The 23,652-nt window shown below is 36.9% G+C and overlaps 6 protein-coding genes across 11 annotated transcripts; all 6 read left to right on the top strand.

Moving 5' to 3' along the window:
* Positions 1 to 2,524: 2,524 nt before the first annotated feature.
* LOC18613590 (glyoxysomal fatty acid beta-oxidation multifunctional protein MFP-a-like) lies at positions 2,525 to 8,970 on the top strand. Of its 2 annotated transcripts, XM_018114192.2 has the most exons (18): positions 2,525 to 2,798; positions 2,993 to 3,064; positions 3,152 to 3,205; positions 3,338 to 3,394; positions 3,479 to 3,546; positions 3,628 to 3,709; positions 3,872 to 3,927; positions 4,106 to 4,408; positions 4,486 to 4,572; positions 5,086 to 5,260; positions 5,413 to 5,534; positions 6,104 to 6,267; positions 6,336 to 6,590; positions 6,797 to 6,918; positions 7,087 to 7,208; positions 7,489 to 7,637; positions 7,720 to 7,858; positions 8,445 to 8,970. In XM_018114192.2, the coding sequence occupies exons 1-18, from the start codon at positions 2,642 to 2,644 to the stop codon at positions 8,475 to 8,477; spliced, it is 2,217 nt and encodes a 738-aa protein (XP_017969681.2). In that variant the 5' UTR covers positions 2,525 to 2,641; the 3' UTR covers positions 8,478 to 8,970. The 2 variants fall into 2 exon arrangements, with proteins under 2 accessions (XP_017969681.2, XP_088662198.1); XM_088806072.1 differs by lacking the exon at positions 2,993 to 3,064.
* Positions 8,971 to 9,776: 806 nt separating this feature from the next.
* Positions 9,777 to 13,777, top strand: SEC15B (exocyst complex component sec15B). 5 transcript variants are annotated; one of them, XM_088806064.1, is made up of 2 exons: positions 9,777 to 12,282; positions 13,300 to 13,777. In XM_088806064.1, exon 1 carries the CDS (start codon positions 9,827 to 9,829, stop codon positions 12,266 to 12,268), a length of 2,442 nt encoding a protein of 813 aa, XP_088662190.1. In that variant the 5' UTR covers positions 9,777 to 9,826; the 3' UTR covers positions 12,269 to 12,282; positions 13,300 to 13,777. The 5 variants fall into 5 exon arrangements, with proteins under 5 accessions (XP_088662190.1, XP_007050968.3, XP_088662192.1 ...); XM_007050906.3 differs by having other exon boundaries at positions 9,777 to 12,286; XM_088806066.1 differs by having other exon boundaries at positions 9,777 to 12,286; positions 13,286 to 13,777.
* Positions 13,778 to 14,384: 607 nt separating this feature from the next.
* Positions 14,385 to 15,210, top strand: LOC18613588 (uncharacterized protein At5g01610-like). The gene has a single exon (XM_007050905.3). It carries the CDS (start codon positions 14,538 to 14,540, stop codon positions 15,000 to 15,002), a length of 465 nt encoding a protein of 154 aa, XP_007050967.2. The 5' UTR covers positions 14,385 to 14,537; the 3' UTR covers positions 15,003 to 15,210.
* Positions 15,211 to 15,618: 408 nt separating this feature from the next.
* Positions 15,619 to 16,384, top strand: LOC18613587 (uncharacterized protein At5g01610-like). The gene has a single exon (XM_018115330.2). The coding sequence runs from the start codon at positions 15,794 to 15,796 to the stop codon at positions 16,313 to 16,315; it is 522 nt and encodes a 173-aa protein (XP_017970819.2). The 5' UTR covers positions 15,619 to 15,793; the 3' UTR covers positions 16,316 to 16,384.
* A 529-nt stretch (positions 16,385 to 16,913) lies between these two features.
* Positions 16,914 to 17,880, top strand: LOC18613586 (uncharacterized). Its single transcript, XM_018114265.2, has one exon. The coding sequence runs from the start codon at positions 17,232 to 17,234 to the stop codon at positions 17,742 to 17,744; it is 513 nt and encodes a 170-aa protein (XP_017969754.1). The 5' UTR covers positions 16,914 to 17,231; the 3' UTR covers positions 17,745 to 17,880.
* A 3,308-nt stretch (positions 17,881 to 21,188) lies between these two features.
* Positions 21,189 to 23,462, top strand: LOC18613583 (small ribosomal subunit protein eS4-like). Its single transcript, XM_007050900.3, has 5 exons — positions 21,189 to 21,247; positions 21,833 to 21,910; positions 21,995 to 22,175; positions 22,619 to 22,716; positions 22,836 to 23,462. Exons 1-5 carry the CDS (start codon positions 21,245 to 21,247, stop codon positions 23,262 to 23,264), a joined length of 789 nt encoding a protein of 262 aa, XP_007050962.1. The 5' UTR covers positions 21,189 to 21,244; the 3' UTR covers positions 23,265 to 23,462.
* Positions 23,463 to 23,652: the final 190 nt, after the last annotated feature.

Raw genomic sequence — 23,652 nt, 5'->3', positions numbered from 1 at the left:
AGGGGAGGCGACTGCTGAGAGAAGGATATGGCGTTAGAGGGACGGAGCTAGGGTTGTAGAGATCGTGCTTTTTATTTTGTTAGGGAAAAGGAGAAATTAGGTTTGTTTTTGAGATCCACTGATACTTCCATAGAAGGGCCCGGCCCGCATTCTAAAAGTCTGCAATTCCCCTCTTTTTGGGCAAACTTTGCACTCACTATGGGCCTTGTCCGAGAACATATCAAACTGCTTAGAGTTTAATGATTTAGCTAAGTTAATTAGAAGTATTACGCTTGGTGGTATTTGATATTTTAAAATGTAACGTGATTATAAGTAATATGATTATATAAAAATTAATATTACAGTATTTAGTATATAAGTAAAATAATGATTAAAATGTAAGGAAGATAATATTGCAGCGTTTAGTTTACAAGTAATTTGTTGATAATATAATGTTAATTTTTAAAATTATCCCTATTTATTAAAATGTAAGTTTAATATACTTGTATTTTTTATTATTAATTTTATATAATATCATCTTTAAATATATATTTTAATGTCATATAATTTATTTTTATTTCTTATTATAATCTTATTTTTTTAATATAATTTTTTACATTATATATATTTTTTAATTTCTTTTACCTATATTATATAAATTTTAATTTCTTATATTTTATTTTATTTTATATTATATATTTTATTTTAACTATAACGTTACAAAATGTTTTTAACAAGGTAATAAAGTTGAAAAGTAAAAGTGTTTTTAAGAATATTGCAGTGTGCAATGTAATGTGATTGCATTGGTTTTTGACTGCAATCGCATTACATCCTTTGATTATAATGTGATTACATTGCAATCTTACATTACAGTAGTTTATTACAAAACAAACACTGTAATATAATTTAATTAGGCACATTGCAAAGAATGTACTCTCACTTCTCTCATACCAAACTCTACCTTTTAATTAAGTTAATTCTTGCCCTAACTTTTTTGGATTATAGTTTAATGAATTAGTTCCTATTTCCATTACATTTTGTGGGCTATTTCACTGTACATGTAATTATAATTCATGGTTACAATTGTATATAAATAGGAATTTAACATAGTTTTTTTTTAAATAATAAATTTGATTAAACATAGTAAAAGTTAGATAGTTTAATTTCACATTTGGATACAAGTTTTTTGTTTTGACCACTATATTTTGATAAATATCTAGGATAAAGACTACGAATAGAAAAAACTGATTGAATTAATTTGAGTTTGATTAATTCAATTCATTTACAACAATCAACAATTATTTTGATTTCTACTTTAAAAAAACAATTATTTTGATTTTTAAATTTTAATTTTTTTATTTATTCGGTTCGATTTGATGAGTAAACTTTATGATCAAATTGACTGAACATGAAATAAAATATTTTTAAATTATATATAAATACATATATATATATATATATATATACACACACACACATTATTTTTAATAATTCTCAGTCATTGTTTTAATTCATTTTATTTAAGTTAATTTGTATTGTATGTTGTGTTGAGATGTTATGTTGGATTTGTTATGTTGAAATTTATATTTATATATTATCCTAATATGTTATTATATATATTTTTAATTAATATGAATTCGAGTTCAATTTTCAAATATCAATTGAATCGATCAAAGTAGTTCAATTTTCGAATAATTTGATTTTCTTTAGAAATTTGATTCAATTTGGTTCTTGGAATTAACAAGTTCGATTTGTTTGACTTTCAGATTTTTAGTACAAAATCGATTGGACCAACGATTTGCACATCCATAATAAGGGTTAATACATGATAAAGTGTAAATGCATAATATTTGTTTATATACTATCCCTTAATCTTAAAGTGTCACTTTAGAATTATATAAAAATAAAAATTTAAATTTTTTTTAAAATAAATATTTTTAAGAATAAGAGTATTTATTTTTAAATATTTTTAACTTTTAAATTTATCTATTAATAAAATGATAATACTTGATTAAATGATAATGAATTAAATTTATACACTAATATTGCATCAAATAAAAACTTTTTTTAAAAATTGTTATTTTTTACATGGAATAATATATGATAATAAGTAACTCTTCCCTCTGAGAAAGACATTGCGAATTTTTCAATAAGGCATCAACCTTAATTTTTACATAATAAGGGTTAATATGCTGTCTGGCTATTGTGGTACATCGACCGATAGCCTAGAGGTACCACTTTTGTTGTGTTGGTGGGAATTTAATGAAAGCATGCATATCTTTAATTTAAAAAAAAAAAAAAACGTTGCTGACTCATTTTTTCCACTCTTTGGCCTATAATAATGTATTGATATCATGCAGATAATCATATTTTCTTTTTATTATTTTGGGGTAAACGGAAGTAATCGCTTTGATTATTTAATTCGGTAATTATTTATTCATAATTTCTGTTTAAAAAGTAAGACTGGAATCTCTTTCCCAAATTAAGAAAAAAAAATTAGGACTGTGTAACTGGAAGCCGAAATTAAAGGAGAAGAATATCCTGTAATTGAAATTTCGCTCATTTGGTAAAAACATTTTGCAGAGTGTGTGCCACCGAACAGTGAAAAAGACAATAGCAGAGTTTAAAAAAAAAAAAAAAAGCCTTAAATCCATTATGGTACATGAAACCGGAAACGCGAAAGCCAGCAACGGAATTTGATAGAATAGCAGGCAAGGTGGGTAGAAGAATGAAGGGAAAATCGTTGCTGGAAGTTGGAGCTGATGGTGTTGCAATCATCACCATCAACAACCCACCTCTTAATTTGCTCTCTGCTGATGGTTGGTATTATCTATCTCCTACCTTTTCATCTCCACTTTTCTTCTCTACTATCCAATCATTAATTCAAGAAAGTTACCCGTGCCAGACTTTGATTTCTGAAGCTTACCCTCTGTAAGCTGTTATTGTTTTCTTAATGGACCACGCTTTGTCTCTCTAAGTTTTCTGATTTTCCGTAGTGCGAATTGATTTTCAGTGTTACTTAGCTTTAAGGAGAATGTTGAGCAGGCTCTGCTAAGGGACGATGTCAAAGCAATAGTTATTACCGGTAAACGTTGACTGGCACTACTTTGCATTATCTCCTGGGGAGAGGATATTTATCATTTGAATGTAACGTCTTGAATTATTAAAACAGGTTCAAAAGGGAAGTTTTCAGGAGGCTTTGATGTCACAGCTTTTGGGAAAAAGGGTGCATCAGATATTTCTTACTCTTCCTCTCTCTTTGTTTCTCACTGCCTTTGTATGATAGAGCAGGGCTCTGCGTTGACCCTAATATTATCTACTAATTTAATTATCCTCAATTTACATCTGCATATCACAGGAAATCATGGAAAGCTTGGCTTTTGGTCAATTGAATTTATCACCGACATTTTAGAAGGTACATTTATACACTCTTGAATTCTCTTATCTGCTATCAAGTTTTTCTGCAGGTCTCTTATAAATTTCTTTTGGGGTTTCTTAGCTGCCAGAAAACCCTTCGTAGCTGCTATTGATGGCCTTGCTTTGGGTGGGGGATTGGAGATTGCGCTGGTATGTTTTGAATGCAATAGGTGGCGACCTTACCACGTTCTATTAGTAGAAGTTCTGATGATTTACCTAATACCTTCTTAGGCCTGTCATGCACGCATATCAACATCTTCTGCACAACTGGGCCTGCCTGAGCTTCGGTATGGAATTCTTCCTGGATTTGGTGGTAAGGGCACGCTTATGTAGATGTAGATGATTATCATTTAATTTCCTAGGTCCTTTATGGAAGAATTTTTGGGCAGTTTAATTTTCCCCTCAAGAAAAAGCAAAATAAGCCTTTTTCCCTGACTTATTTTCTTTTCAGTCTTATATTGATGTCTTATTTCAGGGACACAGCGCCTGCCACGCCTTGTAGGCCTTCATAAGGCTCTTGAAATGATCTTGGTATGATCACTCCTTTTGCATGCTCTATAGGAAGAAATCATGCTAATATTCTTAACATGCAAGCTTCATTTTCCCTCCCTTTCTAATTGATTTCTTACACTCGTACAGTTTCCCTTCTTTGGCTGCATATTGAGCAACAAAAGACTTCATAAGTAATTCTTCCTTTGTCTCTCTCTAGATGTCAAAATTTGTGAACGGAGATACTGCTAAGAGCTTAGGGCTTGTGGATGCCATTTCTTCTGCAGATGAGTTGATTACCACTGCTTGTCACTGGGCTAAAGACATTTTGAATTATGGAAGACCATGGGCTGCTAGTCTTTACAAAACAGACCGATTAGAGCCCTTGGCAGAGGCCAGGATGATCCTTAAGCATGCCAGAATGGAGGCCAAAAAACAATCTCCAAATCTCAAACACCCACTGGTCTGCATTGATGTAATTGAAGAAGGTTTAGTGCATGGTCCTCGTGCTGCACTTTGGAAGGTATATTTATGGTCATCTTTTTGGTTCCTACTGCAGATAATCTTATTGGTGTACAAGATGACATACTGATTTTTTAGGAGTCGGAGGCATTAGCAGAACTTCGGCAATCTGACACTTGCAGGAGTTTAGTCTACTTCTTCTTTGCCCAGAATAGAACCTCGAAGGTATACGGTCATAATAGCTATAATTGTTCTTGATCAAATCTGAAAGGGTTGTTGCCTCTCATAGTTATACCTTTTTACATCTGTACTCTGATGCTGATCTTTTGGCATGGTTGGTATCAAAACTTTGGTTGACTTTGTTGATAAGGGCTTAGTTGTGAATCAAATTTCAAAGTAGTTGATATAAACACATATTTCTGCAAAGTCAAACAAAATCAATCAAGCTACAGTTGTAGCTAAATTTCAATGCTTAAGATCATGTCTTGATTAGTTTGGAATGCTTAGGTTGCAAGTCAAAACTAAAAAAATTAATTGATATGAACATAATTATCTCCGAAAAATCAAACCAAATCATTTAAGCCCTATGATTGTAGCTATATTTCAATGCCTAAGGTTGTATCCTTATTAGTCTACATGCAACAAAACTTCTACTTTATTGATATTTTGAACATTGATCTTGCTGAGGCATCCTTCGTACTCATCGAATGCTTATCCTTGGTCTAAATTGGTTAACAGATTCCTGGTATAACTGATCTGGGTTTAATCCCGAGGAAAGTGAAGACGGTTGCTGTTGTTGGTGGAGGAATAATGGGTTCTTCAATAGTAACAGCATTCATTCTTAGTAATTACTCCGTCACTTTGAAAGAAGTGAATGAAAAGGCCCTGCTGGCTGGAATTGAAAGAGTTAAAGGTGACAGCAAACATTTATTTAGGTGAAAGATCTCTTCCCCCCCCTCTCCCCCCCTCCCAACCCCACTCCCCGTCTGCCTGTCACCCAAGAGCTTTTTGTTCGAACTTTTTCTGCTGTTATAACTTGTCTCTCTTTTTCTGTTTTTCCTCCAGTAAATTTGCAAGATCATGTCAATAAAGGAAAATTGGCAAAAGCGAAGCTTGACAAAATCCTCTGTCTCTTTAAAGGTGCTCTCCACTATGAAGGTTTTAGAGAAGTGGATATGGTTATCGAGGTATTTACTGTGAACCAATTGTTGTTTGAATCTCTCTCTCTCTCTCTGTCTCCCCTCTCCCTCCTTTCCCCCAAACATACATCCAATCCACTGCATTCTAGGCTTCTAGCTGTTGCTAGTAGCTCTGAAGTAGAGCTTGTTTAAGTGAAACACTAAGCATAAAGAACTGGAGTGATGAGATAATGTTGGTCCAGAAAATTGAGAGATGAGCATTTATATCCACCTTGTTTGCTGACCTGCAACAGCTATCTTCTACTGGCTACTCCTACCCTTCCCTGGATCTATCACTAAAGCTACCATTAAAGCTTGGGACAATTTCCTGATATAGAAGAGATATACGTATAAAATATGTGGAAAAATGCAAAAAGTTGAAACCCCTAAGAGAAAAGTTGGGGAAAGTGATGGTGGAGGGAAGATAACATGGAACAAATAAAACATTGAAATATAGAACAGCAAGAGAAAGCGAATTCGAGAATAACAATAATTATTTTTAGATTTGAGGTTGTCAAGAACACTCACTTTCTTTAATGGTTGTTTTATTTTTTGGTTTCCTTTGGTGTTTTAAGCAGGCTGTGAGTGAAAATACTTATTTAAAGCAGAAAATTTTTGCTGAGCTTGAAAGATATTGCCCACCACATTGCATACTTGCTAGCAGTTCTTCCATGATAAACTTGAATTTAATCGGTGAACGGACAAAATCGCAAAATCGTATTGTCGGGACTCATTTTTTCAGGTATCTTTGCTTTGTGCTTCTTTTGGTTTTAGTTTCCAACTTAGCATTGATGTTTGCTTTTGATGCAGTCAAGCTCATCTCATGCCACTCCTGGAGATAGTTCGAACAGAAAAAACATCTCCTCAGGTCATTGTTGACTTACTAGCTATTGGAAAGAAGATGAGGAAAATTCCATTAGTCGTCCGCAATTACACTGGATTTGCAATTAACAGGATGTTCTTTCCTTATTCACAAGCAGCTATGAGGCTTGTTGAACATGGTGTTGATCTCTATCAGATTGACCAGGCAGTTACTGGGTTTGGAATGACAATGGGGCCATTTAGGTACTTTTAAAAGTGAAAAGAATAGTATCTAGGTTCTAGTTTAATTGCTGCTAATAATAATTCTGTTCCCAAAAGAAAGGAGAGTGTTTGGTTTTAAGTTTTTCCAACAATCTGCATCATTATTCTCTTTATGCTTTTAGCACCTTGGCCAAAAATTTGATTTAGTACCCGTCAGTTTGGCTCTAATATTTGTGTTCTTGATGCAGAATGATTGATTTTGTTGGTTTTGGGGTTGTAACTGCAATGAAGGCCCAATTCAGCAAGAATTCAGGAGAAAAATACTATGAATCAAAGCTGATTTCAGTCATGCAAGAGGACAACCGAACTGGTATGTTGTCTGCCTCTTTCCTGAAAGTAACTGACAATCATTTTTTGGCACCTCTATTGGGCCAGAAACTGACCAATGGAAATGGTTATTGAGTATCCTCCTCCTCTTTCTATTTATGAGGCTTATACTGCTCAAGTATCATATTTTGATCTCTATTTCCTGTTTCAGGTGGAACTACACAAAAAGGTTTCTACATGTATGACAGCGAGTCCAAGGTTACCCCTAATCCTGATATTAAGAAGTATGTCAACAAGGCCAGGAGCATCTCCGGTATTAGTGTTGATTATGAGGTTATTTACCTCCCCTTTCTGTTCATTTACATGAATTTGTTAAGTTATATTTCTTTTGTCAGGTTCCATGATTGAGCTGATAACAAGTTGGGCATAAAGTAACTGTTATAAGACTCTACCTTTTTCTTTTTAAAATTTCCCTGAACTTATTATTGACAAGTTCTATATTGCTTCTGTCTCTGTGTGGATTACTGAATGTCTAACTTGAAATTCCCTCCCTACTCTTTCTGCCTCTCTTTGTGTGGGCATTGACATCTGGTGGCTTTGAATTTTTACTCAGTTGATGAAGTTGTCTGATGAAGAGATAGTTGAAATGATCCTCTTCCCTGTTGTCAATGAGGCATGCTGCCTTCTTGAGGATAGAATTGTTGTCAAGGCATCGGATCTTGATATTGCTTCTGTTAAGGGCATGGGGTTCCCAGAATATAGGTTTGTGCTCCCCTTCCTTTTTTCTTTTTTAGATGGTTGGATATTTAATTTCTAGTTTTAATTCAAATGATGAATGTCTTAGGGGAGGAATCATTTTTTGGGCCGATACGCTTGGATCAACATATATATGTTCAAAATTGGAGAAATGGTCAAAGGCTTATGGAGCATTCTTCAATCCCTGTCGCTACTTAGTAGAAAGAGCTTCCAAGAGAATGTCTCTGGTAAGCTGTTAACATACCTTCTGTTCCTTGATTCGTAATTTGAACAACAGGCACAACCTGCTGCATCTGCATAAACAGGATCCAGCTTTTAGTTGATTCAGTGGAGAACCCTCTGCAAGTTGCACAGTTTTTATTAATATTCATGCCTGCATCTTGATCACGCCTTTTATTGGACTAATTCTCTTATGGCATGATTCACCTTTTCTTTTTAAGACAAACATAACCATTTTTAATTCAAGAACCATCACTTATTTACTTGGTGTATATTTCATCTTGCTAAGTTAATTGTTTGGAGATCAGGGCATCTACATGGGCATCCTTCTTTGATTAATGTAGTCCCTCTTCAGAGTCACTCACCACCTTTTACTTCACTATTTAATTCTTTTTCTTTGTTCCCTCAAGTCAATACCCGAATTTTCATCACTGTCTTGATCAATTCCCCCATTTTTCAAAATAATTATTAAGACCAAAATGCTACCTTTTAATTAATTTACAACCTTTGAATATTGCATATATTCTAACTTTAGCATTAAGTAATACCTTATTTAAATAATTGTGCAAATGCATAAACTGTTGCTCACTGCAGGGGGGCGTGGGGCAAGCGAGGTCTCAACTATAAGACCAATGTGGTCGTCAACAACATGCAGCTTGATTATCAGTCTTTTCGTTGCATGCAAATAATCACCCCTTTCGTCTGTGTTACATACTGAAAAGCACTAGTTCAAGGGAAGAACTTGATCTTATGATTTACTAATCTTGCAAACGGAGTCACTATCATCGAACTAGCATAAACCGTGCACCAGATTGAACCTGATCTGTACAGCTTGCTACCTCGGTGACTCGACTGCCATGCTACAATACAGTCAGAGCTTAAGAGCCTGCTATTATTATACAGTTGATGGATGGCCATCCTTTGTCAACTTTGATAATTATTTATGTTTCCATTAATATACATATATTCTATGTTATGTAGCTTAAAGATAACTGTTGATTTTTCTTTAGGTGAAACCGGCTTGAAAGAAATGGTTCGTTTTATCAACCATCAACGCCTCTGTGGGCCATGATTCTGCTCCTTTTGGTTGGCATATATAAATGCAGAACTAGCTGGAGAACTACATGTCTAGTAACTAATCACGGCCATAATTGCAATTCTTAACTAATCACAGGCTATCTCGGGATTCTTTTATTTGGTTTTCTGTTTCCTTTAAGTGATATTGAGAGGTAAAAAACCCATTTGTATTCTTGCCTTTTCGTGAACCTTTACTAGCTTTCCCGGTAGTGACAAGAAGACAAGAACAGAACTCGAAATTATACATCTTCTGCCATGTAAATTTCAAGCGATTACGTTCGTTGGTAATCATTTATTGATTGTTAGTTGTATGAAATCATGAAGTCCAGCTGACGTGATCCAAGAGTACAGATGTCTGAATTTTACGGTTAACTGTATCCATCAAGAAATTGATAGGAGATTTCTTGATAATGAAATTTATATTTAGTTATTATCATTTTCTTTTGTTTTATCAATGAATTACAATTAATCATATTATCAAAAATCTTGCCTTTGTAATTAGGAGGAATAAAACAAAGATATTATTCATCAAAAAAAAGTCATGAAATTTAGGACAAACTTCCACGAAGGTAAGTCGCTGGCTTGCTTAACATGGAAGAATTATCGTCATTTTATTTTACATTTCTTTGAAGACATCTCTACGGCCGCCACGCCGTCGAATTTACCAAACGTGGCAACGTCAAACGAGTCTCCAAGCTCCTTTTTTTCCTGAAAATTACTAACAAGCCCTTACTATTTCCCGCACACCGTAGTGTCATTTTCGTCCAACCAAAATATAACCAAAACACGTATCTTCCTTTTTTGCCTCTGTCCATAAACCTTCCGATTCACCTTCCCCCCCCCCCCCCCCCCCCCCCCTCTCTCTTTTTTCTCTCTCTCTTTATTTTTTTTCTGAAATCATGGCGCCGTCACCGTTACCGTTAAAAGAAATGCAGTCAACGAGGTCACGGCGCAAAGTGGCGCCAGCCGCCGCCGATGGCGGCGACTCCGGAGACAAGTTGGAACAACTCCTCCTTTCATCCGCTATCTGTAACGGCGAGGACCTCGGTCCTTTCGTCCGCAAAGCGTTTGCTTCTAGTAGGCCTGAAACCCTCCTCCACCACCTCCGTCACTTCGCTCGTTCTAAAGAATCCGAAATCGAAGAAGTTTGTAAAGCTCACTACCAAGATTTCATCCTCGCCGTCGATGATCTTCGATCCCTTCTCTCCGACGTTGATTCTCTTAAATCCTCTCTCTCCGACTCCAACTCAAGACTCCAATCAGTCGCCGGTCCCCTCCTTTCTTCCCTTGACTCCTTTGTCGAAGCTCAAAACGTCTCCAAGAACGTGGACTTCGCTTTGACATCGGTGACTTCGTGTATTAACCTAATGGAGCTTTGCTCAAGAGCAAATCATCATCTCTCAAACGGCAGTTTCTACATGGCGTTGAAATGCTTAGACTCGATCGAAAACGAGTTCCAAGTCAAAACGCCATCGTCTACTTTAAAAAGGATGCTGGAGAGGAAGATTCCAGAGATTCGATCTCATATCGAGAGAAAAATCAGCAAAGAGTTCGGCGACTGGCTCGTGGAGATTCGCGTGGTGAGTCGCAATTTAGGGCAATTAGCCATCGGACAAGCCTCGGCTGCTAGGCAACGAGAAGAGGATCTGAGAATGAAGCAAAGGCAAGCCGAAGAACAGAGTCGACTTAGCTTGAGAGATTGTGTTTACGCTTTAGAAGAAGAAGATGAGGAAGGTGGACTCGGCGGAGACGAGAGCGACGGTTATAGTAACGGTAATAACGGTTTGTTAGGGTTTGATTTGACTCCTCTTTATAGAGCTTATCATATACATCAAACTTTAGGGCTCGAAGATCGATTTAAGCAGTACTATTTTGAGAATAGGAAGCTTCAATTAACGTCAGATTTTCAAGTATCTTCCATGACTCCATTTCTTGAATCTCATCAAACATTTTTCGCGCAAATCGCTGGGTTTTTCATTGTAGAAGATCGAGTGTTGAGGACAGGAGGGGGTTTGATTTCGAAAATGGAAGTTGAGAATTTGTGGGAGACTGCTGTTAGTAAAATGTGCTCGGTTTTGGAGGATCAGTTTTCTAGGATGCAGACTGCTAATCACTTGTTATTGATTAAGGATTATGTGAGTTTGTTAGGAGTTACTTTGCGTAGGTATGGGTACCCTGTTGATGCATTGCTTGATGTTTTGAGTAAGCATAGGGATAAGTACCACGAGTTGTTGTTGTCTGATTGTCGGAAGCAGATTGCAGAAGCACTTGCTGCTGATAAATTTGAGCAGATGTTGATGAAGAAGGAGTATGAGTACTCGATGAATGTGCTGTCTTTCCAAATACAAACTTCGGATATTATTCCAGCATTTCCTTATGTTGCGCCATTTTCATCTACTGTGCCCGATTGTTGTCGGATTGTGAGATCTTTTATTGAGGATTCTGTTAGTTTTATGTCTTATGGTGGGCAGTTGGATTTCTATGATGTTGTTAAGAAGTATTTAGACCGGCTTTTGAGTGAGGTTTTGGATGGGGCTCTTTTGAAGCTTATCAGTTCATCTGTCCATGGGGTTTCTCAGGCAATGCAGGTTGCAGCAAATATGGCTGTTTTGGAGCGCGCTTGTGATTTCTTCTTTCGTCATGCAGCACAACTTTCAGGCATTCCTTTGAGGATGGCAGAAAGGGGTAGGAGGCAGTTTCCCCTTAACAAAGCCCGTGATGCTGCGGAAGAGATGCTGTCTGGGATGCTCAAGACAAAGGTTGATGGTTTCATGACATTAATTGAGAATGTGAACTGGATGACCGACGAGCCTTCACAGGGTGGTAATGAATATGTAAATGAGGTCATAATATATTTGGAAACTCTGGTTTCTACTGCACAACAGATATTGCCACCTCAAGTTCTTAAAAGAGTTTTACAAGATGTTCTTTCTCACATATCAGAGAAGATTGTTGGGACTTTACTTGGGGATTCAGTTAAAAGATTCAATGTAAATGCTATTATTGGGATTGATGTAGATATTCGTTTGTTAGAGTCTTTTGCAGATAATCTAGCTCCTCTATTCTCCGAAGGGGATGCGAATCAGTTGAACAATGCACTTGCAGAGTCACGGCAGTTGATCAATTTGCTTTTGAGCAATCATCCAGAGAATTTCCTGAATCTAGTAATTAGAGAGAGGAGTTACAATACTTTAGACTACAGGAAAGTTGTGACGATCTCAGAGAAGTTAAGGGATCCTTCAGATCGGCTATTTGGGACCTTTGGGAGCAGGGGTGCCAGGCAGAATCCAAAGAAGAAATCTCTGGATGCATTGATAAAAAGACTCAAGGATGTGAGCTGATTTGTCTAGGAGCTGTATGTATGTCTATGTTCTTTTGCCTTTTCCCTTTGTTGATTGCAATTGCCATCATTTCTTAGTTGTTTGTTTCTAATTTATTTGCTTCAGAGAAGGCAGAGCAGTTTTTTTTTCCTTCTGGTTGTATTAAATTAATAGATGTGAATTGAAAATTTTGTTTTGTATGTATCATTTGCATACATACCATTAGTTGTATTAAATTCTTTTTGGGCCATGAGTGAATTTTTTCTTACCAATTGCATTAACACCCTTTGGTATATGTCTATAGGTAAAAAGCTATCTTCATTGCTTGCTTTAATTTTTTTGTTCAGTTGGGATGCCTTCCTATAAGATTGGGGCAATACTTGATCTATTACTACCACCAAAGGAAATGGCTGATTACTGATGTATATATGTTGTACATACACATACTCGTATGTATATGCATTTATATGTATGTTTGTGTCTACATTCATTTTTATTGGGATAAACTTAATTTTTATTTCAGGGGTTAGGTTCGTTGTTTAACGTTATAGATGGTTAGCTGTGGTGTTGATTATATTTGAGAGCAATGGAAGATAATAGCGATGGTATCACTTTTATTCTTATTTGAGACAATGACGCTATCCTTGGTCTTGAAGACTATATGGAATAATCATTTCATCTTATTTGAATGTTTTGTGTGCAATTAAATGTGGTATTGTTGCAAGTCATATTGTTTGGCAACCACAAACATGCTTTTATGCTGAGCTCAATTGGATATAAAGGTTAGATAGGTTGTAGATGGCTGCAGGAGAGGAAGAGAGGGCCGGTCAGCAAGAAAATAAAAACACCACATGAAATATGATAGTTATAGAGTTATATCGGCATCATTATAATCTACTACTAAAAGAAAGAAGGTTTTGAGGGACATGGAGTGAAATAACGGGAGAATATTTTGTTCAGTTGTTAAGGTGGCATTATTTGAACTGCAATTATTGAACATTCTGATGATGTAATTCGTTGAGAACTGTAACTTGCCAGTGTGTCTTCTGCAGTGGGAGATATTCCTATGGAATATGGCTGACGCATGGCATCCCAATCAATCTGGCATTCATCTGTGGCGTTCTTTTTTGTTAGTCAACAAGCGGAACTCCTCAAATACGATCTCTGGAAACCTGGATTTTCTTTTTATCTCAGCTGGTGTATCCATTTGTCTCCGATATTTCGTATTTCACGTGCTGCTCCCTCTCTTAACATTTTTTTTGGGGGAGGGGGGGGGTGGGGGTTTGTAATTGTGAATTTTATTATCCAGGGGAAGCGGCAAATTTTGCTACAGAAAATTCCCTCAATCATCGGAGCCCAAAACATGCATTGTATAGAATCATGTTGAACATTTCCTTAAAAAGTTTTTACCTCGCAGAAATGTACTACGCCAGTATCCTACTCTGCGGAAGCGTTTGCGTCTGCCTCACTTTCCGGTTTCCGCACGGATAGGTGGTTCGAAATACGTAAAAGAATATAATTTCCGGCTGTGATACTTGGGCATAAAATTTCTCAATCAGCCTAGTAGTTTATTTTTATGCCGCTCTTCCTGTTTTCTGTTTCGGATGAAAAGAATCTGCAGCACCTAATGAAGTTCTTTTCTCTTCTTCTGTTAATCAAACACCTAATAAAGCTCATAGGACTTCACCTAATTTCCATCTAGTGGTTACACCGACACCAGGTTATATTTCTACGGTCTTTTTGTCTATTTCCGGTGTGCGAGTCGATTGTACAATGAACTAGTAATTTTGAAAGGTCATCATCTGCTGACCAGTGCACATGTATTTGCACAGACGTAATCAAGTCTGTTTATGCCCATAGTTCATCTAATTTAAGTATGCAGAGTGAGTCAGTTCAGAATCAGATCAAACAGGGAGAAGACATAGGCCACTTCTGCTCGGTAAGAGAAACATGATTCGTTTATTGAGATTAAGATTAAACTTAAGAAAAGTATACCCCGTACCCGTACTGGAAAGGAGCACACTAAAAACGTTTGATGGTGGTAGACGGTAGAACAATCGCCACGTGGCAGCTTCTGTTCTTTTTTGAAGGATGGACTCATTTGCGTTGAATTAAGATCTTTTATGAGCATCCTGACAAAAGAAATGGTCGCCCTTACTCAGTTTAATAGATTTTCGTGCGCTCGGGAGCAGCCTCATCTTGACCTTTTTACTTTTAATTTTCCAATTCCCTCATCTCCATTGACAACAAAATTCTCCCCTCAATCAAACCCAAAGAAAGAAAGATCTCCATGGCGTTGCGAAGCGTAATCCTCCTCATTCTAATCTCTCTCCCTGCTTCATTTGCTTCAACCGATGAGAAGCTATCCGCATATCAAGTTCTTCAACAGTACGACTTCCCGATAGGCATCCTTCCCGAGGGCGTAATTGGTTACGAATTGAACAGAGACACGGGTGAGTTTTCAGCTTATTTGAACGGGACCTGCAGCTTCCCCATCGAGTCGTACGATCTGAGTTACAAGTCCACCATACAAGGAGTGATCTCCCGAGGCAGGATCACGAAATTGAATGGTGTCAGCGTTAAGGTTCTCTTCTTCTGGCTTAACATCGTTGAACTGAGCCGTCATGGAGACGAGTTGGAATTCTCTGTGGGGATTGCGTCGGCCAGCTTCCCTATTGACAACTTTTTCGAGTCTCCGCAGTGTGGGTGTGGACTCTACTGTAATCAGTTGAATGGTTTCGTGTCGTCTATTTAGGTCAGTGCTGACTAGATGATTAATAATTGTCTGTTCCTGTTAGGGATTAATGTTTTGGTTTCCAGCGTCTTTGGAAATCTTCGCTGCTACTAGTAATACTTTTAGGACTAGTATAAATTTGGTCAGTTGGCTATGCTATGCATGATTTGGATAAAGGATATTCATGAAAAGGTGGGTGATGAACTACCTCCTTTATTATTGGAATCAATTCCTTGTCTTTCTTTTTTCTTCTTTTAAACTTTAACCCTAAAATTGTTAGAATGATGCTATGCTAACAGATTGGCCTGATGTATATGTTTACACATTTTAATATGCGATTAAGAAAATACCTATGAAAACCATAGAACATCTTCATACATGAATCCTCATTACAGGGGAAAAAACCCCTTTTTATATGGGCCTGACCTTTTGAGTTAAAAAACAGTATAGTACAGAAGCAAATTTACTAAATAAAAAAGATGGTAAATAGAGGTGCTTCTGGGATAAAGAGAGAACAAAAGCAAAATTACTAAATGCTCTCATTTCTTGTATGACATTGCTCTCAAGGGTAGGAAATTGATGATCTCTAAATTTGGGGATTTGGGCAAGCTTTTCATCCAGTGGCATGTTAATGCCAACTATCTCAAGGGTCCAATAGCAGGTTTTAGCTAGTGGAATATCCGATTCTTTCTTCCCTTTTCTAATCCCACACATCCCCTTTATATATATATATATATACCAACAACTTCATACAACCAGCTTCAGCTTAAACCAGACAGTCAAACACTAAGCACCACCAAAGCAAACAGAAAATGTCTCTCCACCCAAAACCCTTTTCTTCAATTGCATTTCTCCCTTATATTCTTCTCTTTCTGATCTCCTCCTCCTCCTCCTCCTCCTCCTCTGCCTCCGGCGACAATACACTAACCGCTTATGAAGTTCTGGAAGAATATGAGTTCCCCATAGGTCTCCTTCCCAATGGGGTATTAAGCTACGAGCTAGACAATTCCACAGGCGAGTTCTCGGTCTATTTGAATGGTAGTTGCACCTTTTCCATTGACTCCTATGAGCTCAAATACAAATCCACTATAACCGGGGTGATTTCCAAAGACAAGCTCACCAGCTTGAGTGGAATCAAAGTTAAGGTCCTGTTTCTGTGGCTCAACATCCGTTCAGTGATCCGCGACGACGACGAGCTCGAATTCTCAGTTGGGATAGCTTCTGCTGACTTCTCTGTTGATAATTTCAGCGAGTGCCCGACTTGTGGATGTGGCTTCGATTGTGATACTGTTGGCAGAAAGATTAACTCCAATCATCCGGTATCCTCTGCTTAATTAGCTTTGCTTAGTAAGAGATTAAGGTTTCTGCCCATTTGGATTAATAAAAGAGTTAGTTGTCGATTATGTGTTTCCTTTAACGAGAACTAGTTATCATATTATTAATTGATGGTTATCAAAGTCCAGCCGAATCAAAGGTTGTTGCATGGATGAGCCATAACGACTTTATAAGCATTTTGTTTAGATGTTCGACATCAACTTGGAGCGGTTCACTTCCTTTATTGTTCCTTCTTCCTCTTATCTCTTAGCTCGTTCTTGGTCTTTACAATTAACCCAATGAGAAAAATAATGAAAATTTGCTCATCTCCTATATAATCTATACCTATTTGTATGCATCCGAGTATTTATTTCATTAATTAATGTATAAGCTTTTGTCTAAAATCCTCTCTCTCAATTATAAAAAAAAAATCTATACCTATTTGTATTTAAGAAAAATGGTAGATGGATGAAATTAAGAAAGTAATCTAATGACTACTGCCAATAGATAAGGGCCAAGGAACGTGATTATTATCTATTTTTTTAAATAGAAGCCAGAAAATCCAAAGGGATAGGTTTGACAGACAACAAAATTGTAATCCCCACGGCACCTACCACATTTGAAGAAACCTTTAAAATCCGTGTCCCTATTTGTTCCCTTTTTGAGTTGACAAGTTTGCCACAGCGCGCTCTATCCAATCAAGTGCCACGTGCCCCTTACCGCCTTACCAAAACGGCGAAACCCTGCGACTCCCGCATTCTCTCCTTAAAACGCCGTCGACTACTCCTTCCGGTAGACATTTCGTGCCCGATTTCCCTGTCTCTCTTCGTCCTCTTTCCTGTCGCTGGCTAAACAAAACAAAACGAAACAAACGCTTCCCGGTAAAACAACTTCAAACCATTTTCCCGAGAAACGAAAAGCAAAAAAAAGAAAGAAATGGCTGTCCATCTCACGACCATTTCCATAGCCCTCTTTCTCCTCATCCAATCATCACTCGCCACGTTATTCCCCCTCAACATCACCGACGACACACCGTCTGCCTACGAAGTCCTCCAAGGCTACAACTTCCCCGTCGGCATTCTCCCCAAAGGGGTTGTAAAGTACGATTTAGACGAATCCACGGGCCAATTCCATGCCTACTTAGACGGTTCGTGTAGCTTCTCACTGGAAGGATCTTATCAACTCAAATACAAATCCAAAATCAGCGGCTACATCTCCAACAACAGGCTCAGAGACCTTAGTGGAATAAGCGTCAAGATCCTGTTTTTGTGGTTGAACATTGTGGAGGTTACTAGAGATGGAGACGAGCTGGAGTTTTCTGTGGGGATTGCCTCTGCAAGCTTTCCAATCGATAATTTTTATGAGTGTCCGCAGTGTGGATGTGGTTTGGATTGCGTTAATGGGAAAGTAAGCAAGCTTAGAATTAAGTCTTCTTTTTCTTCAATTTAAAAGAATTTGTGGGAAAAAAAAAAAAAACTCAGATTATGGAATGTTGGTAATGAGACTTGGATGATGGGTTGTTTTCCTATGAATTGAATTGAATTGGGTTTTGGTTATTTATTGAAATTGGTGGAGTTTTAACTTTTATGGGTTCTAGACCTTCAGTTTGGTTCGTAATATGTACATGTATATTTATATTCAGCTGGCATGTGTGTTTATTTCTGTTTATATGGTTGGTGATGGTTTCGTTGCTTGGTTAGGAAAGGACTGATCAACCAATGCAGTAGGGATATTAACATATTAGTACTATGTACGACTTTTTTTTAATGTTAGGAGGTTGATTCTTTACATGCTAAGACTGGAATTGGGACGTGTTATATATATTCTTGTCTTGTTGTATTTTTATGTAGGACTGTAGATGTTAGTGTGGGTGTTAATACAAGGCTATGCTTTGCAAGATCATTACCTGTTTGTGATGGTGGAACTGAGAATTTGTATCACTATATTAACTAACTACTAAGTTAATAGGAATGAGATAAAGAGGGCAGAAAGGGGACTAGAGCAGACATGGGATTAGTGACAGTTGTAGGAGGTGCTGGAAGTAGGAAGTAGTAATTGGATGTAAGGGGTAAAAGTAGGAAGGTACTGGAAGTTGCAGTTGGATATGAGGGGTAAAATTAGGAAGGTATGGGAAGTTGTGGTTGGAAACTATGTTTGAGAAGTGAGAAATGTAATCAGAAGTTGTATATATATATATATATATATATGTATGTATATACATAGACATACACATATGCATACATACATATATATACATATACATATGTATACATGTATTAAGGATGATCATGGTGGTGTAATAGAAAGGTTAAAGAAAAAATCCTTAACTAATTCTGGAGTTGAGTCATTAGCCAAACTCTTTACAACATCTCAAGTGCTAGGTTGAGACTATGTATGTGAACTCATATACATACACGTACACATACACATACATATATATACATATACATATGTATACATGTATTAAGGATGATCATGGTGGTGTCATAGAAAGGTTAAAGAAAAAATCCTTAACTAATTCTGGAGTTGAGTCATTAGCCAAACTCTTTACAACATCTTAAGTGCTAGGTTGAGACTATGTATGTGAACTCCACAGTAAAAGTTTATAGGCAGGATTGTTGTTACTCATTCTGCAAACACCCTTTAGCAGAGAACTTGAATTAGAAAGTTATCATTTTACTTGCATGGTGTGGAGTTATAAGTTGCCACAAATGCTCTTAGCTTAAATTAATTTATATAGAAAATTGCTTAATCTTGAGTAATAATTGGCTTATAGTGGTTTTTGTGTATGATCAAGGCACTGATCACATAATTGTTAAAGCATGCCAGATTCAAAATATGGAACTGGAGAAGTTCTATTGGTCTAGTGTTGTTTCTTGCTGCATTTTCAAGTGAAAATATATGACAAGATGCCATTTATGGCCATTACAAGTGACTAAAATTGCCATTCTGAATGTAATTTTTCAATTGCTTTGATTTAGTGATGTTTTGTATGATGATCATACAGACTCTGTTTGTATCATGTTTAATCTGGAATTATAAGGACAATTTGAACACGGAGTAAGGCTCTTGGCATGGTAATAAGGCTTGGTTAAGTTTCCATGTTTGCGAATGTTCTAGGTCTGAATGACTGAATGAGGATAACTTTTATGTATTCAATAAAATGGAGATGAGTTGCTGAAGTTCTTAGTTCAGTTTTGTAGTAGTAATACTTTAGTAGTAGGTAGTTTGAAGCCATCACATTACTGAAATTTTGAACAATCTTGACAAAATGATAATGTTTCTTTTGTTCAATCAAGATGTAAGAAAAATCCTGTAATTGGATTTAGTTGATCAGGACTAGAATTTGATAAATGTTTGAACAGCTTTTAGACTAATTCCCTGCTAGATGTTACAAATATGTAGTTAGATGTCAGGCTCAAACAGAGGAGAGTACTTATGTTAAATATGTCAGCTTTACTTCTAGGGGAGCTTGCAGACTGGAGATTGTCATATTCAATTACGCCTTCTTTTATGGTATTTATTAAATATCATGTCATTGTGATAACGCCTTGCATTGTAGGTCCAATTCTTTAACCATTACACCAACCTTTCTTTTTTAAGAATATAGTCTTGGAATTAACAAGGATCTGCCTGTCTCGTCCGGAAAAAGGGATTCATGGATGGGGCGGGGGAGTTATAACTCTTTTTTATACATATGCAATAGAGGGCATAGCATTGGGTGACCTCGAGCTGCCAAATGACTGAAATAACAGGTAGATTAGCATTGCGGAATCAGTACAAATTCTAGTGAGTATAGTATGTCGCATTCATTCACGAGGATGAATAAAGCTAGTAAAATTTTGGTAGCTGTTGCTCCTTTTGGTTGTGACGACTAGTGGAAGTCCATGCTAGCAGCATCAGTTTTGAGACTAAACAGTTAACTGTAGGTATGAGTTTAGGGAACAGAGCATATGCCTAGGTGCAGTTTTCTTTCTTCATATGTGTTTCTATCTACCGAACATCCACCACCAGGTTTTTCTAAATATAAAGAGTGCTTTTATGCTAGAGAGGGACTCAGCAGTGCCCATGGAAAATAGCGTTAGCTTTTTCTCCTTGGATGATATCAACAAAAAGAGAAGGCAAATTTGTTTCCCAGTGCAGATCAGATGCGATATTCCCTCTAAAATTATTACAAGTTCCGTGTGAAGTGACATTAACAAAATACCAAAATTTGCACATGCGAGGATCAAGTTTGCGATTGCGCAGAGATTTGTTAATGTCTCTGTTCCTGGTGTTGGTTTCTTATCAGATTCATCACCCTCGCTGCCATCCGGTTTTGTTCCCGTTCCATCTTTTCTCCAAAGACTCTTTCAGAGTGAGAAAGTAGAACCTACCACAAAACCATGGCTACTGCCACTCATGGTGGGAAGATTTGAGGTTGTTTCCCGTCAAGAGCAAATAATTTGAGATAGGAATTGGTAAAATCGCATTTTTAGGAGAATTGGAAAACACTTGCTGATGAGAAACGTTTCTTCTTGCCTGTTGGATGAACTAATTAAACATTGGCATCCCAAGCTGTTATCTATTATCAGCAGGTTCTAATTCAACTGTAATTATTGATTATTTTTTAACTAATTTACAATATTTAACCAAACTTTGTAATTTTGATTTTAGTGGTTAATGTGCTACTATATCATTTACAATTTACAAGATATAAATACAAAATCGAAAAAGAAAACAATGTGTTGAAAAACACAAGTTTTTAATTTAAATACGGAAAAACGAAAAAGAGTTGGGCCTAACAAGTTTTACAAGTGGTAAAGGCGATCCGGCCCGTCCAACCCAAGTCGGTTAAAACCCTATAATGCCACTATATATACATAAAACGAAGCTAGGGCTTTGTCTCCCTCTTGCTCGCATCTTCATACAAGAAAGGCTTTCAGCGGATACAGCCGCATCCCCCCAAAATGGTCAGTTCTCCCTCTAACTTCACTTCACTCACTTTGATTTTTCTTCTAGTTCTTTACTTATCATTTCAATTCTCAGATTTCTTGCTGTTTGCTTTCAGTTTTTTTCCATTAGATTTTTGTAAGATTAGTATGTTGAATCACTTTAAAATTTACAGCACTTCTCTATGTAAAAATAATAACACTCTTCATATTAATTTGTAATGTTGATTTTAGCTGGTGGGTATTTTTGGGTTATTAATAAAATTGATACTGTTTGTGTCTTGCTAATATAACGCTGTTGGATGGCAACAGCAGTTTAATGCTTTGAATATTGTTTAGATATGATGGAGAATAGAAATTGTAGTTTCTTAATGGAATGTTAGGTCAAATGTTTGCATTCTATGTGTTTTGTAGTAGTTTTGAAATTGTGAGAGGTTTTCTCATATCTTCTTTATTGTAACTTTATATATGATTTAGCATTTGAATGCGTGGCCTCTTGGTTGTGTTTGATTTGTGTAAGTTGTTTTTTTGGTGAAAATTCGCGTACTTCAAAGTCTAGCCATGGGGCTTAGTTTCATCATTTCTTTTTATTCTTGTGTGTTACAGGCTAGAGGGTTGAAGAAACACTTGAAGAGGCTCAATGCCCCTAAGCATTGGATGCTTGACAAGCTTGGCGGTGCATTTGTATGTTATCATCTTGAACCTCCTTTCTAGTTTGATGCAGCTGCTGCCTTTTCATTTTGTATTCTTATAACCTTGTTCATGCAGGCACCCAAACCATCATCTGGACCCCACAAGTCCAGGGAATGCCTTCCACTGATTCTCATTCTGCGAAACAGATTAAAGTATGCTCTGACATATAGAGAAGTGATTGCCATTCTTATGCAAAGGCATGTTATGGTAGATGGGAAGGTTAGGACAGATAAGACCTATCCTGCTGGTTTCATGGGTATGTAGAATTTGTCTTTATGGATCAATTGGAGCATTTATTTTCTCAATCTATGAACTCTAGAAAATATAAGTGTAGTTTCTCTATTTTCCGTATGTCTTTGAGACCCTATGTTTATAATCTTTTTGTGCTAATAGGCCCCATGGATCGTTATTTTCATTCTAATTTTTTGAAATACATGGGATTAGTTACTGTGTACATTGGCTGATGGTTTTGTTTTCTAGATTGGCTCTTTCTGGATTTGATTAATTTTTCTACCTTCCCTTATACTTCAATTTCTTAATTTATAAAATACATGGGGTTATAGGCTGTATTCATTGGTTGATGATATCGTCTTCTAGATTGTTGAGACTTCTTCCTTCAGGATTTGACTCCTCCACCTACCTTTTCCTATTCTTCTTTCTTTAAATCTTGTCTTACCATACTTTGTTTCCTGCCAACAGATGTTGTGTCAATTCCCAAGACAAATGAGGACTTCCGTCTCCTTTATGACACAAAAGGTCGTTTTCGCCTTCATGCAATCACAGGTGATGAGACCAAGGTTTGTATCAATGGACTTGAATTTGTTATATTTCCTGTTACTGTTGTCAATAGTGTTGCTCTACTTTTTCCAACCTGTTGTCACGAGTGACCTTGTTCTATTGGTTTTGCACTCTGCAGTTCAAGCTCTGCAAGGTTAGATCTGTCCAATTTGGCCAGAAGGGTATTCCATACCTCAATACCTATGACGGGCGCACCATCCGCTACCCTGATCCTCTGATCAAGGCTAATGACACCATCAAGCTTGACCTGGAGAGCAACAAAATTGTTGATTTCATTAAGTTTGATGTTGGGAATGTTGTCATGGTCACTGGAGGAAGGAACAGGGGACGTGTTGGAGTGATTAAGAACAGGGAGAAGCATAAGGGTAGCTTTGAGACAATCCACATTCAAGATGCTGCTGGGCATGAGTTTGCAACTCGTCTAGGGAATGTCTTCACAATTGGTAAAGGGACAAAGCCATGGGTGTCACTTCCTAAGGGCAAGGGTATCAAGTTGTCCATCATTGAAGAAGCCAGAAAGAGGCTTGCAGCCCAAGCTGCTGCATAAATTTTATGATAGATATCTGGAGTTGTTTTTGTCTAAAGAAGCACATCAGTTGGATGAATGCTGGCAGGTCCTGTGTCTTATTAGCTTGTAGTGTTTATGCTTAGAATGGATGCTTTGCTTTTACTGATGAGCGCAGTTTTGGACCATTTGTTATATTGTTTTTGAAATTAAGTTTTATTACTGTTGGTTATGTTGTTACATTTCAACTATCATTTATCACATTTTTTTGCTAAAATCTGTTCTTCTGCTTCTTGGGTATGGCTTCCCCTTTAATTCCTCTATAAATAATGATGATTTATGAGCCAAAATAACCCGGGTTGTTTTATTTTTTTGTTTTTGTAGAATATTCTTTAGGCATTCACTATCACTCACACACTGATTAAATGAA

The sequence above is a fragment of the Theobroma cacao genome, chromosome 1 (genome assembly GCF_053813885.1).
Source record: "Theobroma cacao isolate CCN51 chromosome 1, ASM5381388v1, whole genome shotgun sequence".
NCBI classification, from domain to species: Eukaryota; Viridiplantae; Streptophyta; class Magnoliopsida; order Malvales; family Malvaceae; genus Theobroma; species Theobroma cacao.
Note: the sequence above shows the minus strand (reverse complement) of the source record. Positions and strands in the feature narration are given on the sequence as shown.